We start from the raw sequence: 16,862 nt of genomic DNA on the forward strand, positions 1-16,862 counted from the left end.
ATACAATATATTAACTGACAAAACGGAAAGGTATCCATTTTCTTGGACAGGAAAATTCCATCTTATAAAGTTAACAATTCTCCCCTAATTAGTTTGTAATTATGTGATCTCAATAAAAACACCAATATGATTGAGGACAATAAAGCAAGCTAATTCCAAAACATATAGTGAAACACAAAGACGTAAGGAGAGTCAGGAAATTTCTGAAAAAGAAGACTGATGAGACAGGACGATTGTCCTTAGTAGATATTAACGCATAATATTAGGCTACATAATTAAATAGAAGTACTGGGCATGATTAGTACTGGTATACATGAGTAGACTCAGTTCACTGGGAAAGAAAAGAAAGTCCAAAAATAAACTCAACTACACATTCACACACATACACAGTAGTTTTGTCGGAATATTTTGGTCCCCTCCCCCCAATTAACGTTGAAATCCTAATGCTCAGTGCGATGCTATGAGGTGGGACCTTTGGGAGATGCTTAGGTCGGAAGAGCGGAGCCCTCATGATTGGGATTAATGTCCTTGTAAAAGAGATCCAAAGGAAGTCGCTAGTCCCTTTCACCATGTAAGCACGTAAGTGAAGTCTGCAACCAGGAAGAGAGCCCTCACGTGGCCATAATCCTGGACCTCTAGCTTGCAGAACTATGAGAAATGCATTTCTGTTATTTACCAGCTACCCACTGTGTGGTATTTTGTTATGTGGGAGGGTCCCCTTCCCTAAGAAGAGAAAACAAAACAAAACAAAACAAAACGCCAAGGCAACCTGGCTATGTGTGGATGTGACAACATCCCTCGCGACCTTGTAAGATGAGACCACTGAATCAGACTGCACGTTTGTGTGTCACCGTATATGGGAGACAAAGAAATAGGAAATGTATTTAAGAAAACTATGCCACGTGGCGGTCGGGGCTCAGTTCTTCAGGTACCAACCCAACTGAGCGGTGCCGACACGAATAAAGTTGCTTCCTGGAAAGAAAAGCCTCGGTGTCACGACTCTGTGTGAGAATCCTGCTACAGTTAGAGCAGCCTGAACAGACTAAGATACACACACACACACACACACACACACACACACACAAATTAAATATATGGCAAAGGTGGAAAGGGTCACTTCACACTGGGAGAAAATAGTTGGTTCAATAAATTGTGATGCAATTATTGGGTAACTTCCTGGGAAAAAACTATCAACTTGTAAATTATTTCTCTATACCCCATAATTCACATAGAAGTTCCCTACCTGAAATTCCCTTTATCTTTGATTGGCAATATCCACCAATGAAGCTCAAGCACCTCCTTCCTTTTGTTTAGTTTTGGTTTATGTCATATCCTGCATAATGTTGCATAAGTTGTTCTTTAGATATCTGTTAGGTCTAGCTCGTCTATATGATGTTCAAGTTCTATGTGTCCTAGTTGATCTGCTGCCCACTTGTTCTATTACTGAAAGTGAGTTATTGAAGTCTAACTATTATTATTGAATTGTTTCTTTCTCCAATTCTATCCATTTTTTTCTCCATGTAATTTTGGACAGTCTTCTTAGGTGCATATATAATTGTTATGGATTCTTCATGGAGTCACTCTTTTATCATTATAAAAGGTCTTTGTCCCTTAGTCACATTTTAAAATGAAAATTCCTTCTCTTTGATATTAGTATAGCCAATTCTGTGGTATATCTTTTTCAGTCATTTCACTTAAAACCCTGTCTGTATCTTTAAACCTAAAATCTGTCTCCCGTTAATAGCATATCGTTGGATCTTTTTTAAAACATTTTTTAACGTTTATTTATTTTTGAGAGACAGAGAGACGGAGCAGGAGCAGGGGGAGGGGCAGAGAGAGAAGGAGACACAGAATCCCAAGCAGGCTCCAGGCTCTGAGCTGTCAGCACAGAGCCCGACGCGGGGCTGGAACTCACAGACCTCGAGATCATGACCTGAGCCGAAGTCGGATGCTTAACCGACTGAGCCACCCAGGCGCCCCTTGTTGGATCTTTTTTTTAAAACCCAGTCTCAAAACGTCTGCTTTTTGATTAATTAATTCACAACGTTGTTGCTACAACAGTTGTTATCACTGCCATTTTACTTTTTGCTTTTCCTGTGACTCATGTTATTTTCTCATTTTTTCTTTTTTTTTAAATTTTTTTTAATGTTTATTTATTTTGACAGAGAGAGACAACGCATGAGCAGGGGAGGGGCAGAGAGAGAGGGAGACACGGAATCCGAAACAGGCTCCAGGCTCCGAGCTGTCAGCACAGAGCCCGACGCGGGGCTCGAACTCACGGACCGCGAGCTCATGACCTGAGCCGAAGTCGGACGCTCAACCGACTGAGCCACCCAGGCGCCCCACTCATTTTTTCTTTATTGCCTTCATTCGTAAGTGAGTATTTTCAGTGTAGTATTTCAGTGACTTTAATGACTGTTCACCATTTTTAAAATTTATTCTCCTGGTTACACTAGACCTTTCAGTATACATCTTAACTGGTCAGATCTACTTCAAATTTATACCAACTTAATGACAGTGAGAGATAGAAATGCTACTCCTATGTAGCTCTATCCTTAAACAGACTTTTCCAGTCTCTGTTCCAAATAAAGTCGGCCCCTTTAGGGAGAGCTACTGAGCTCCCTGTTCTTATGGCCTGACGCTCCCCCTACGTGAACCTCTTAGCTACTGCTCCAGAGATGGGGGCAGGAACCTTTACTCTTGCAGTACGACCCCTTGCATGCAAAACTCCAGACTTGGGGGCAGGAAGGGGAGGGGTATCCCTTGTCTTCTTGGTTTGTCCCTCCGAGCATAGGACCTCTGCCTTACATGGAAGCTGGGGTGAAGATTACTGGAATCTTCAGTAATCTCAGCTTGCCGTGCCTGGGAGTGGGAGCTAGGTGGAGGGAGGGAGCCTCAAACGTCCCTTGCCAGGAACAGAGCTTCTGCAACACAGAACTGGGAAGGATAAGTAATGCTGGTGGCCAACCCCTCTTGGAGAGAAATCATAGTCATGAACTGGGATATGGATGTGTTTATGGTACAGCCCGAGCAGACTAATCAGAACTGATGCTGGCTATCAGGAGTGGATATACAATTAACAGGGCACAGTGAAACATAAAATATGGGACTCCCTCTTCAAAACTCATTGAGAATTTAATAATTTGCTAATCATATTACATCTGAATTCCTATTACCACGGGGGTTTTAATGTTTAGCAAGGATAGGTCTACTTAGGGAAGTGGTGATGTATCCTATCATGAGATGACAAGAGGCAGTTAGAGAGAAATGGTCACTACCAATAAGAGTCAAGGTGTGGTTACCCTGCTCATGGGCCTACCTCTCCGTTACATTATTGTAATCTCTTTCATTCTAAAATGCTCCTATATATCAGTGCTTTTCAAATTGAATGTGCAGATGAACCACCTGGAGATGTTCTTAAAATGCAGATTGCCAGTTGAGCGGATTTGGGTTAAGGTCTGAGATTCTGCATTTCTAGCAAGCTCCCGGGAGATGCCCACTCTATTGGTCTGTGGACCACAGAGAAGAAACGCTGAATGATACTAAAAGCTTGACTCTTGCTCGTCAACTATAGGTCATTATTCCCTAAGTGTTAAAGCCACTGTCTGCACTTAGGTTGCCACATTCTCTCGCAGAAGTCAACTGTCAATTAGTCTGAAAGGTGGATGTACTTTTAAAAAACCTCTGAGGGGCGCCTGGGTGGCGCAGTCGGTTAAGCGTCCGACTTCAGCCAGGTCACGATCTCGCGGTCCGTGAGTTCGAGCCCCGCGTCGGGCTCTGGGCTGATGGCTCGGAGCCTGGAGCCTGTTTCCGATTCTGTGTCTCCCTCTCTCTCTGCCCCTCCCCCGTTCATGCTCTGTCTCTCTCTGTCCCAAAAATAAATAAAAAACGTTGAAAAAAAAATTAAAAAAAAAAAAAATTAAATTTTTTTAAAAATTGGAATCTCATCTTCCAAGATGTAATAATGTCTCTGGCTTAGTACAAGTTATAAAATCACATTGTTTTATTAATATATCAGTGAGTAGATCTGACCCAACCCTTGACTTATCTATGTGTATCGCTCTGACCAGGGATTAATAAGGAAAAAACCTATTAATAGAATCCAGGAAATGTACTGCAGGATTTGAGTATTCTAAAGTTACTTAAATACAACAATGCTTTTAAGGTAGATTTATTAAAATTTTTGGAGAAAACATTCCATTTAATAAGACTCGTTGAACATTTGGCCATAAGACTGAAAGTTATTCAGTCAACAGAATGTGTCTTGATGAGAAAAGACTTCTTTTTTCCTCTGAAAGATCTGAAATTAAGGAAGAACTCCGTTACTAACAAATAGTCATTAATAACATAAACTATTTTAATTCAGACTAGTACCTCAGAGAAACAGATTTAAAAAAAGCATTCAGCAGAGAAATAAAGTGAAATATTTCATACACATTCAAATTTCCCTTTATTTTTAAAAGACTTGGCATTATCTCCAAGTCACAATTTCTCCTTAAAGCCCACCAACCCATAGTGACCTTCATCTTCTGAAATTCTATAACAGTCTCCGTACAACTCAAACAGGAATCATCTAAAAACAACTCACAGTGCAGGTTATATTTTTTATGGAGTCTATTCTCCCCCAACTAGAGTATGAACTCCTTGAGGGCGGGCAACTTTTTTTTCAATTTTTGTGAAATCGGCCTGTGACAGACTAGTAATCTATTTCAGTCTCCATCCAGTTTAAGTAACTCTTTTCTTCCTCCCAATCCTGCTTTTCTCCTGTAACTCTTTCCTCGTATTGTTCCCTAATCTAGAAGTAAACAGTGTTTCATGTTCTGAGCCATTGTTGCTATATTTCAACAAAAGGAAACCTACCGCCAAATTTAGCTTAATAGCGTTGAGTTTTTAAATTATTGTATTTTCTGCAGACAATCATCATAATCCATACTACATCAATTGTACACCCACGGTGTACAGGAAACATTATAAAATATAGGTCCATGAGTTCTAAATGCAGACTAAATGTCCATGCGGTCTGTGGACCACAGAGAAGAAACGCCGAATGATATTAAATAGCAATGGGTCCAAACTAAAAGCTTGACTCTTGCTTGTCAGCTACAGGTCACTCTTCCCTGAGTTTTAAAGCCACTGTCTACACTTAGGTTGCCACATTCTCTCCCAGAAGTCAACTGTCAATCAGTCTGAAAGGCTATCTACTATCTCAGGCTGAACGTTATGTTACACAACTTACCGTTTTCAGTACAGCTTTTTGCTTGTACAAAAGCAGACAAGTTACTAACAAAACAAACAATGAGACAAAAGCAAATGGTGTCAAGAAAAATACCAAGGTTTCCTTCCATATGTCATCTGGGATTAAAAATCACAAGAAAAGAGGCTCAGTTAGAGTTTACAGTTATTTTTCAAGGTTAATTATTTTATAAACCAGTAACTAGTGAAGAAATGCCTTAAAGTTGGCAACTTCTGCCTTATTTCCTGGCGGATAGATACCACGGTTATATCTGCGTATAGCATTCCTTTCATTTGTGCACTTTTTATACAGAACAATCACTTCACTATACTGTAACATCCCTTCATTTCACTCAGCAAAACTCCCCAAAGCTCAATTCTTTTCTGAGAGGATTTTGTTTAAAATTTGACCTGAGAAAATTTCATCAAAAAAGGATAACATATTAGCTAAGTGATTACAGAAACAGGTCTTGTGTATCCCTTAACCCTTTTTTTTTTTAATTTTTTTTTTTTAGCGTTTATTCATTTTTGAGACAGAGACAGAGCATGAATGGGGGCAGGTCAGAGAGGGAGGGAGACACAGAATCTGAAACAGGCTCCAGGCTCTGAGCTTTCAGCACAGAGCCCGACGCGGGGCTCGAACTCACGGACCGCGAGATCATGACCTGAGCCGAAGTCGGACGCCCAACCGACTGAGCCACCCAGGCGCCCCTATCCCTTAACTCTTAATACGTCAAAGGTTTATATTGTATCATATAATGCCGTAGCAAGCAAGAGCTGGTGACGGAAAGCGGACTACATCACCAGAAAATATGCCACTTTGGGATTTGGGATTATTTTGAGCTGAAGGCAATCAAGACCCACCAGACTCAAGAAAAACATTTACCTCTCCCTTAACTACATAAACGAATTTAGATGGGGGGGGCTGGCTCTGAGAGAGAGCTATTACGAGAGACAACCTCTATTTGAATAACCTATCTCTGTGAAAGGGCAAAACATCTAATTACAGTAGTGCCTCAACCCCCTGTCCTTGTCCATGGTTTTGCCTTTACCCGTGGTTAACTGCAGTCCAGAAACAGATGATCCTCCTTCTGATGTGTCATCGGGTCAACAGTAGCCTAATGCTATGCCATAACGCCTACATCATTTATCTCAGTTCATCTCATCACTTAGGCATTTTTGCATTCATTTCACACCATCCCAAGAAGAAGAGTGAGTACAGTATAAGGTATTTTGAAATACCCCATTATTATAGTATGTGTATTGTTACAACTGTCCTATTTTGTTATTGCTGTTAATCTCTTACTGTGGCTAATTCATAAACTTTATCATAGATTATATAGGAAAAAACAGTTCATATAGGGTTCAGTACGCTCCACGGTTTTAGGCATCCACAGGGGGTCTTAGAATGTATCTCTTATGGGTAAGGGGGGTACTACTGTACCAAACATCTCTTCTTGTTATGTTGTGAATTACTCTCCTCCGCCTTTGAAGTCCCAGGCCCTGATCCCATTGCTTAGCTCATGATGGCATATAAGCCTCAACTGCCCTACTTGCCCTTGGGTCTCACATTTCTATGGGGCTCCTATACCTATGAAATTAAATTTGTTTTTTGGGGGACACCTGGGTAGCTCAGTTGGTTCAGTGTCCAACTCTTGATTTCGGCTCAGGTCACGATCTCACAGTTTGTGAGTTCGAGCCTCACGTCAGGCTCTGCACTGACAGCAAGGAGCCTGCTTGGGATTCTCTCTCTCCATCTTTCTCTGCACCACCCCCCCCCCCCACCGCTTCTCATGCTCTTTCTCTCTCTCTCCAAATAAATAAACCTTTAAAAAAAAAGAAAAAAATTGATTTGTTTTATTGTTAATCTGTTTTATGTCGATTTAATTACTAGAGCGGCCAAAGAACCTAGAAGAGTAGAAGCAGCATTTTTCCTCCACAACAGTTAGCTTATTCAGCAGGCTAATCTTTAACTGGCCAGTAAGAATCCTTAGCATGTCAGTCTCCTGGATCTCTTCCTGCAGGATCTGATGAGAGCAAGAGTGGGGAGAGTCCTTTTCTTTTTCTAAATTTAGATTGGCAGGAGAAAATATTTATGGAACTAGCTCCTTGGGTATGGTACCTTTGGTAAAGATTTGGTATTAGCGCTTGTGTTTTTTGTTGATCCTTTTCCTGTTCCCCTTTGTCATTTTCCAGGCCTTGAGAGTTTGGCTTTATGACCAGTGAGAATGTTCTGCTAACCAAAGGGGGCATGTACCAGTGTGCATTCGGCAGACAGAAAAGCAGGCTGTGGCTCTGAGCTGACGGTAGTCAGCACTGGGTCCAACTTACAAACCAAAACTTGGGCTCAACTAGGTCTACAGTGAGGTTTCTTTGTCTGACCCTGCCAGCTCTCAGGGGAATTTTGTCAGAAGGGGTCCCAGTCCATAAGGGGCCGTTTGTCACCTCAACCTTCATTGTCTCACTATGATGATAAAGCTCTTTGTTTTCTTATGCTGGATCTTGTGAGGGCTGCATCTTTTGCACTCTCCTCTGGGATATCTCTGTGTCTGTGGTTAAGCCTAGAGAAACGTACTGGTTTGAGTCACTATTCAGATTAATAGGTCCTACTTATCAATGGCCAGACAATGGATCTTTTGAATCGGACTCCTAGATTGACAATTTTTTTTTTTTAAGAGACCAGTCGTCCTATTGATATCTGTGGAAAAGCTAAACTAAAAATGGGACACAAGGGAATATAATGGCTAGCCTTAGAGACTCCCTTAACGAGATGAAGGAACATAAATCAAAACAAACATTAAAGTCAACATCCAGTGTAAATTCCCCTTCGCAAAATCCAGCTCCGTCTGCCTATCTTAGCTTCGCTTTTCCTATAACATTTACAGAGAGCACTCTGGCCTGATCTCCAGTCCCAGGGTATACAGGTTACCTGTATAAATGCTGAAAGCTAGGAAGTGATTTTAGCAGAAGCACCCAAGAAAGGTGGTGGGGCTCACGTGGCTATCCCTTATAACTCCTCCTACTTTCCAGGGCTTCAGGTATTCCTATACGATGTCCTTTTCAGGTATATCCCGGACCCCCGCCACAAAGAATTCATGTCCCATGAACAGAAGCACATCTTTGAAATTATAAAGCCTCTTCACCTCCACTTTATGAAGATCATACCATTTTAGAGAGGAGCTGGAAAGATTCGTGGCCATTCACCCTCCCACTCACGAGGACCTTATTAGATCCCAAGGGGTGTTCTTCCTACCCATAGGTATCTTGCAGTTAAAAGACAAATCACATGGCTCCCTGAGAAAACCACACCCCTCACCCCAGAGGAAATAGATGGCCAGAATTTCTCTTAGGCCTTCCCACAAATGATCAGCTGAAGGCCAATGTTCAGGGGCTGACAGAAGCTACAGGAGAGGCTTCTCCCCACTGCCACCTGGCAACAAAGGTGAATCGGCCCAAGGTTAAACTGTACACTCAGAAAGAAGGCCTTTGCTTAAAAGTTTTACACAGACTTTACAAAGGCCCTATGCAACTTCTTCAACATCAACTCAAATGCCCTTACATCTATCCTTGAAGAAGGGTTCCCGTATGGACCCCTCCCAGAGTTGATGAGCCATCAATATTGCAGTTAAGATCGTATGGAATATACATTAAAGGATGTATTATTTTGAGGATGAGACTAAAAACTCACCATACCCACTTTAAACTATGCATTGACTAAGGATAAGATATAATTCAGGACACGATCTTCTCAATGTCAGTTCCACGGTCTCCAGATTTCTTATGCCAGTGACAAAAATGAGTAACGGGACCCATATGTGTTCTTTCTGATTCCACACATCTCTCGGTTAATTGAGTTCTCCCTTTCTACCTGTTTTTTCTTCATAGCCCTTAGTAATTATATGACACAGTTGGCTTCTTCATTGCTTATCTCTAGTCAATATGAGAACAAGATATCAGTTCTGTAAGGACAGGGATTTTGACTGCTATATGTCAAAAGCCTGAAAAAGTCTGACACATATTAGGTGCTTTATAAAGATGTGATGAATGAAAGAGAACAATGATATCAATATGATAGGGAAGATAATAGTCTAACAGGGACTCTATTATAATGGCACAATATAAAAAGATGAATGATTGATAGATGCCAGTATCTGTCTGTATCTACATCTATATATGTATTTACATATCTATATATCTGAAAGAGCAATGCTGAGTTAATTTCCTTCACCTTTCGACAATTATTAGTAACTTCTGTTGATAAAGCTAGTATACTGTAAAACACAATAACATCTTGCGCCACTCTCCAGGCTTTTTAGCTTATATTGTTATTTAATTTGAATATGTCTTTTTTATCATAAGTCACTTTAAGTCCGAAGTGGAAGCGAATGACATATGCTTTTACTAACGATGACATATTAATCGGAAAAATACTCATCAGGCACTAGACACTCAAAAACAAGTGTACTCTTGATTTCCACTCAGGTCACGATCTCAGGGTTCGTGAGTTCGAGCCCCTCGTCGGGCTCTGCGCTGACAGCTCGGAGCCTGGAGCCTGCTTCGGATTCTGTGTCTCCCTCTCTCTCTCTGCCCCTCCCCTGCTCACACTTTGTCTCTCTCTCAAAAATAAATAAATATTAATTTTTTTTTTAAAAAAATAGGCTTCCCCCAGAAGGAACTAGCATATTTTCTTTAGTGACGGTCAGAAACACAAGAATATTGCTGAGAGAGCTATGACAAGATTCTTAAACTAGTTTACTCCTAGTTAAAACTGAATATGAGATTTTTCCGTAAGCCTGTGTTTGAGGTGCTTGCTCGTTTATCTTCTCTGTTTATGGACTATATGCAAAAGCATTTTGATTTCCACGATTACAAAATAGACCATAAGCAAATTAACTCGCTAGCAAAGAGCTACAGTCATGTAGTCACTGCTCTTATTCTCCTACCTTTCCAGCACTGTTCGTCACTCCACTCACTCCAGATTCCATCATCCGAACAATAGATGTTCACTTTGCTTCTTACCAAAAAGCATAATTGTTGGCTTTCATTTGATATTCTTGCGATGCGTATCTCATTTTCGACGGTGGTAGTCTGAAAGCCAAGTAAAAATAAGATGCCATCATTGGATCTGATTGCCGCTAGATAGATCCCGTTCGATCTGTCTCTTTCATCGTGGATTTTGTTACGTAAAACATACGCGTCAAATGACTGGAAGGGTATATACCAAAATCTTAACAGTGATTATCTCTCCCTATGGTGTTTTTTTTTTCTTTTTTCATTTTCCCCCCTTCCTTACCTCTAATTTAAACTTTTTCTACAGGAATAATGAATCACCTGTAGTGAAGGGCATGTGTGACAGGGCAAAATGCCTAGATAGCATTGGTGTTTCTGAGAGCCAGTATTCAGATTCGTGTCAAGTTTCTCAGGTTCCATCAACTGGAAAATGCTACACACACTGAGTTAGCAAAAAGAGAGTCCATCATGTGAATGTTATCTCTATGGAAACTGCAGAGTTCATACACATCAAGTTTTCTTTCCCCCTCCTTACTCTTATTTTGGTTAACTGCCATACAACGTGTGTGACAGAGCTCAGGGCTTCGCGTGAAATTACTTCTTCCGATATGAGAATACACATGGCTGGACGATCTCAAAGGAAGAAACAAATCGCTGAGGAAATTACTTCCGTTTCGGCATTTCAAAGGGCTGAACAGTGTTCCTCATCCAACATAAGAGCTTGTCTTTTGTTGTAACTTTTCTTGGGAACCCGGCATCATGTAGCCGACCGGGAAGAGCTGCGTGATTTGACTGTAAGTCAGTCCGCTTCCTTGGGACACGTAAATCAATTCATCTGTATATGCAACGAACTGATTAGAACTAATGACTCCCTTTCGGTCTCCACCACTCTCTGAGTTGGAAACCAATGAATAAAATTAACATGACGACGTGGGGCTGAAGGCAGCATCACCTCGTTGGTGCCGGGGGTAATTGGTCTTGCAACCACTGCCTGTTTTCCCAGTTAGCCCCTCTTCTGCACAGCAAGCAATTCAGACAGCCCTGCCAGGGTCTACTTCTGACCTGATGCTTGTTCCTCAAGAAGTGGTTTTTATGTGCGTGTTTTTTTGTTTTGTTTTCATTTCACCTAAGGCCTTCTCATAACCCACCCCACAACTGCCTTCGGCAATTTTGATTTATTGGCACGATATTGCAAACAAGTGACTCGATTATCTCTGAAACCCTAATAGAGCTTTAAAATTGGTATGACTTATAGAGAAAGACAGATACCATATGTTTTCACTCTTAGGTGGATCCTGAGAAACGTAACAGAAACCCATGGGGGAGGGGAAGGGAAAAAAAAAAAAAAAAAAAGAGGTTAGAGTGGGAGAGAGCCAAAGCATCAGAGACTCTTAAAAACTGAGAACAAACTGAGGGTTGATGGGGGGGTGGGAGGGAGGGGAGGGTGGGTGATGGGTACTGAGGAGGGCACCTGTTGGGATGAGCCCTGGGTGTTGTATGGAAACCAATTTGACAATAAATTTCATATATTGAAAAATAAATAAATAAATAAAATAAAATTGGTATGACCGATCATGCTTTCAGACTGCAAGCAAGCATCTTTCTTTTGTCCGCCAAATTATACGGTTTTCTGAAAATCAAGACACATGTCATATTCTATTCCTCGTGTGGCTAGCAACCTCCTATGTGAACCTCCTATGGGTTCACATGTTTGCTGTTTTGTGCAAAGGGCTACGCTGATAAAAATAAAATCCAAAAAATAAAGGGCAGGGCGACCGCGTGGCGCACTCAGTTAAGCGTCCGACTCTTGCTTTCAGCTCAGGTCATGATCTCACAGTTGTGAATGAGCCCTGAGATGGGCTCTGCACTGGGGGGGGGGGGGGGTGTGGAGCCTGCTTAGGATTCTCTCTCTCCTTCTCCTTCTGCCCCTCCCCAACTCGTGCTCTCGCTCCCTCTAAATAAATAAATAAGTAAATAAGTAAATAAACACAATGTTCATACCACCCAAGTTGTATCATCTTCAGTGAATTCAATTTCATAAATAAAGCATTTTGCCGGAATGGGCCCTTGAGGCATGCTCCATTTCAGGTTCACTTCCTCTGAGTTCTTCACAGTAAGACTAAGGTAGTCTGGTGGCAACGGTTTAACTGAAAAGCAAAAGGAAACCGTTTCAACACGGAGGTTACTAAGTTGAGCGGTCGCTCTTATCAAAAGCTAGGGACACCTAGTGACGGAAGCCTCTAAGATAAATCAAGTGGCTCAAGACTAATCTCTATAATGTGAATTCATATCAAACCTGCTTGCCAACCAAGACCAATTTATTGAGAAACGTGGCTATTTTGGAAACTAATTTTTTGATAAGTCGCATATTGCCAAATATTAAAGCCCAAGAGAAAAGTTAGACGATCCAAAGCATCACAGTCATTTTTTCCATTTGGTAGCATTAGAAACAACGACCGCAACCATTACTGCTACCGTTTTCATTAATTGCTAGCTCTTATTTAGAGCGTATGATGTGTCAGGCACCGAACCAGGGGTAAACTCACTCATGTCTCACAATAAACCTATGAAGTGTCCTCTATTATCCTCATTTTACTGATAAGGAGATTGAAACAGATGCTAAAAGTAACTTGCCCAAAGTCATACAGCTAGAAAGTGGTAAATCCAAGATTCATAGCCAGGCATGACTAACTCTAGAACCTGTCATTCTCGTAACTGTCAGAACTAGGAATTCAGACTCAGAATATACAACTATCCGCCTACTGACGTGTGAAATCCTCCATCATTAACACTAGACAAAAATACTGTACAGGAGACCGACTTTTGGAAGCCGGGGAATACACTAAATTTGAAATAAAAATTCTAAAAAAAATTATTCTTCATTCAATTCCTTATCCCTGTACTTCTGTGTTTCATAAGAGGTTCTTCATAGGCTCGATTGGCCCTCCTTTTTCTGGCTTTGCATTTCCTTAAGTTTCTCTATATCTCTGTCTCCATCTTTTCTCTGCCATGTGGTTGTAAATGGACCAAGCTAGAAACATTTTAAAGTTGTTTAGCTCACCTATATTTTGAAGCTGAAAAATAAAATAGCTGGGTCTGATAGAATGAGAGTCTGATGATCCATTAACACAGATGTAGAAATCTTTATAGTCTGATGCCTCCAAATGGGGAAACCTGCATCCAATATTTTGTCCATCAACCTTGATGTAATCAGGACACTGTGTGGCATGGTCCAAGCCGTCATACCTGTAAAAGAAGTATTGCTGAGAACTGTGTTTTCCAGTATCTTGCAGTATTGTGGTATTCAATTTTCAATTATCTTAAGATACCAAGCGAATAAAAAAGTCATGTAATGACATGCCTATTGATCGAGCACCAACTCTATGACAAATCCTATGTCATATGCTAGGGATGCAATAGTAAGGAAAGCAGGCATAGTCCATAATTTCGCAGAGATTACAATCTGGTGGGGGTTTGAACAAAATCTCAAAGATAAGGCAAGGATTCTGACTCATGCACTTAGGTTATGTTGACTTGCCCATGGGATTTGTGAATCAAAGAGTAAGATTTCTATTTTAAAAACCTGGAGTTTACATACATAATCCTGGACGATACTGCCTTTTTTATATTGTACCGGAGAACTTATATTAGAAGAAAGCAGATTTAAAAGCAGACTTACAAAATACTGTTATATTTAATAAAATGAATGAAATTCCTTTGAGGAGACAATGCACATCAAGAGATAAACCTCAGAAAAGTCAACAGAGGGGTCAAAATGAAAAAGAAGAGGGGCGCCTGGGTGGCTCAGTCGGTTAAGCATCCGACTTCAGTTCAGGTCATGATCTCATGGTTCGTGAGTTTGAGCCCCGCGTCAGGCTCTGCCCCTCCTCTACTTAAGCCTTCTCTCAAAAATAAATAAATAAATATGTTTACAAATGTTTTTAATCACAAAAAGAGAAAGAAGAGCTGTCTGGCAAGTAAATATCTAATTTCCCATCCTCTCAGCCAAGAAATGTTGCCGTATCATTGAAAGTTAACCTCTTTCCAGTAATAAGGCTAACAGGAATTAGGGAGGATTTCCCTACTGATTTTCAAAGCAACAAATGCCTGGTTTATTTTCCTAAAGAACAGCTTGCAATGCAAAATGTGACATCTGTAAAAGCAGTCAAAATCCCTTTTGAAATTAAGTCAATCTAGCAGTTGATAAGGTGCTGATTTCAAATATCCAGACTCTACTGAATTCACTTTATGCCAAGTATTTAGTATGTTGCTATTGTTTGTTTGTTACCCCAAGTTGTTACTTATTTTCGTGGTGGGGGAGAACGTTTTATGATAGTGAAAATATACTTTATTTTTTAATACAATAGCTGATAGCGATATACTGGCTGTAGAGAAAGAAAAGAAAATACGAGCATTCTATAATAAGCTTAAACTTGCCTTTTCAAGTAGCCAAGTATTTACTTTGCACAGAACTAACTACTTGATTAGTTCACCTGATTAGAGTTTGGGAGACTTGAGTTCTATGCTTGACTTGACCCAGATTTATGTTGTGCCAGTGGGAAGCCTGCTGGTACCCTTATTTTCCAGTTTCTAAGATGTCAGTATTTCTCCCTCACTAGTAAAATGAGGATAATGTGGAAGAGGGTAGGGACTTTGCTTATTCACACTTTCAGCCTTTTTATCTAGAACAATGCGGGCATTTAATAACTTCTTTATATTTGTGAATTAATGAAAAAATAAATTAGAACATAGAAATTGACCCCTCTGATTCCAGATGAAAAAACTGAGACCCCCAAAAAAGGAAGACTGCTTGCCCAAGACCACTAAGTTAAATGATGCCAGAGCAGGGATTAGAACCCAGTTCTCAGGATGCTTAATAGCTTCTACCTATCACTTATATATTATCATTTTTCTAAAGAAAAAAACCAATATAACTTGGGCCTGAAACTCACAAAGAGTTACACTTTGTCTTCTCTTGCTTTTTACTGTTATTTAATAAATGCATAAATTCCAATACATACTTATCAGTGTACGAATACTCTCATCATTTGTTTCATTCATTTAATGAATATTTTGTGATAATCTACTATGGGCCATAGCACAGCTGAGACAGTTAAGAGAAATGTAAGAAACAGTTCCTGCCCACCAATCTCTTAAAAATTTAAGGGAGCAGGGGCGCCTGGATGGCTCTGTCGGTAAAGCACCTGACTTCAGCTCAGGTCATGGTCTCATGGTTTGTGAGATCAAGCCCTGCATCAGGCTCTGTGCTGACAACTCAGAGCCTGGAGCCTGCTTCCAATTCTGTGTCCCTCTCTCACTCACCCCTCCCCTGCTCGTGCTCTCTCTCTCTCTCTCAAACATAAATAAAACATTAAAAAAGTATTTTTTCATTTAAGGGAGGAGACAAAGCGCACAATATGTGACAAAAATTTAAATGCCATCCAGACAAGTAATTGAGAGCTATAATATGTAATAGTTCAGAGAAAAACTGAACAGAAGTTGATATGATCAATAAAGGGTTAATGAAATTGAATACCAGATGGGCTTTGAAAGACAGATGAGAGTTGGTGAGAAAGCCAGAGGGCATTCCAGATAGCAATGCACACAGAGGCATAAAAGATCATAACACGGGTGAGAAAAAAAAATGTAGAGATGAGTCTAAATGGGGTGGACCATTCACACTGGTGACAGGAAAAGGTCATGTTGGAAAAGCAGTGATACAGAGAGGCAGAAATTTGAACGCCACCTTAGATTTTTATCCGGGAGGTAATGAGTAGCCACTCGAAGTTTTGGAGCAAAAGAGTGGCATATGAAAATAGGAAGATAGGAAGATAAATCTGGCTACAGCGTGCAGAACGAATAGGACAGGAAGAGATGTGCGACCTTAAAAAGGAGTGTCAGAACGCAGGGTTCAATGTTACCGTGAAACAATGAAGCAATGGTGGAGATGGGAGATTCAAGATGGCTGTAAGTTTCCAAGCCTCAGTGGTCATTAAAAAAGAGAAGTCAGAAAAAGGATCCAGTTGTAACAGGTGCCTGCTTTTTAAAAGGCGCGAGTATAGAATATGACGAAAGTTTTGAGGCTATAATCGTATGTATCTGAAGAACACAAAATTTAATCCGGCACGGGAACAACGCTGGAATCTTTCTATCACCCAGAGAGTGCCTTTCCAGTAGCTACAGCCTAAACCTACTTCTTCCCGTCGAAAACTCCAAATAGTTGTAAACAACCTTCATCGTAAATGCAACTCTGAAGAATACTGTATTTCATTTAGTGAAAATACTACTCATACAGCAGATTCGTTTTTATAGATATTTTCTTAATATGGGATTCTTATTATAAAAATACTTACCAGTAAAACAATTGATAACTGATATGAAAATGGACACCCATACCAGGTTTCCAGGAGCAGAGTAAATATTGCCAGTTGTAATACACACAATCCATTTCCTGAATCTTGGTTTCCTGACTTCCTAAGGAATGAATGAACTGTCAATGCTTGAAAGGCACCGTGATGACTCATTTGGGAAGTCACTATGCAATTTTAATTCATTTCTTTTGACCCCTCCTTTTCATTTAGCAGTCAACATAATCAGAACTATACCAAAAGGAAGTTGTT

The 16,862-nt window shown here is 40.4% G+C and overlaps 1 protein-coding gene across 6 annotated transcripts in view; it reads right to left on the reverse strand.

Annotated features, from left to right (window-relative positions):
• Positions 1-4,155: 4,155 nt before the first annotated feature.
• Positions 4,156-16,862, reverse strand: part of IL13RA2 (interleukin 13 receptor subunit alpha 2) — a 39,268-nt gene continuing 26,561 nt past the window's right edge. For 5 of the 6 annotated variants that reach the window (XM_049644213.1, XM_049644211.1, XM_049644212.1 and 2 more), the window contains 6 exons: positions 16,596-16,716; positions 13,304-13,488; positions 12,244-12,389; positions 10,176-10,320; positions 5,237-5,352; positions 4,156-4,300 (listed from right to left, as the gene is read on the reverse strand). In XM_049644213.1, the coding sequence (XP_049500170.1) occupies positions 4,250-4,300; positions 5,237-5,352; positions 10,176-10,320; positions 12,244-12,389; positions 13,304-13,488; positions 16,596-16,716 (764 nt within the window). In that variant the 3' untranslated portion in view covers positions 4,156-4,249. The remainder of the gene's footprint in view (positions 4,301-5,236; positions 5,353-10,175; positions 10,321-12,243; positions 12,390-13,303; positions 13,489-16,595; positions 16,717-16,862) is intronic. The other variant, XM_049644217.1, reaches the window with a different exon arrangement.

The sequence above is a fragment of the Panthera uncia genome, chromosome X (genome assembly GCF_023721935.1).
Source record: "Panthera uncia isolate 11264 chromosome X, Puncia_PCG_1.0, whole genome shotgun sequence".
Taxonomy (NCBI): domain Eukaryota; kingdom Metazoa; phylum Chordata; class Mammalia; order Carnivora; family Felidae; genus Panthera; species Panthera uncia.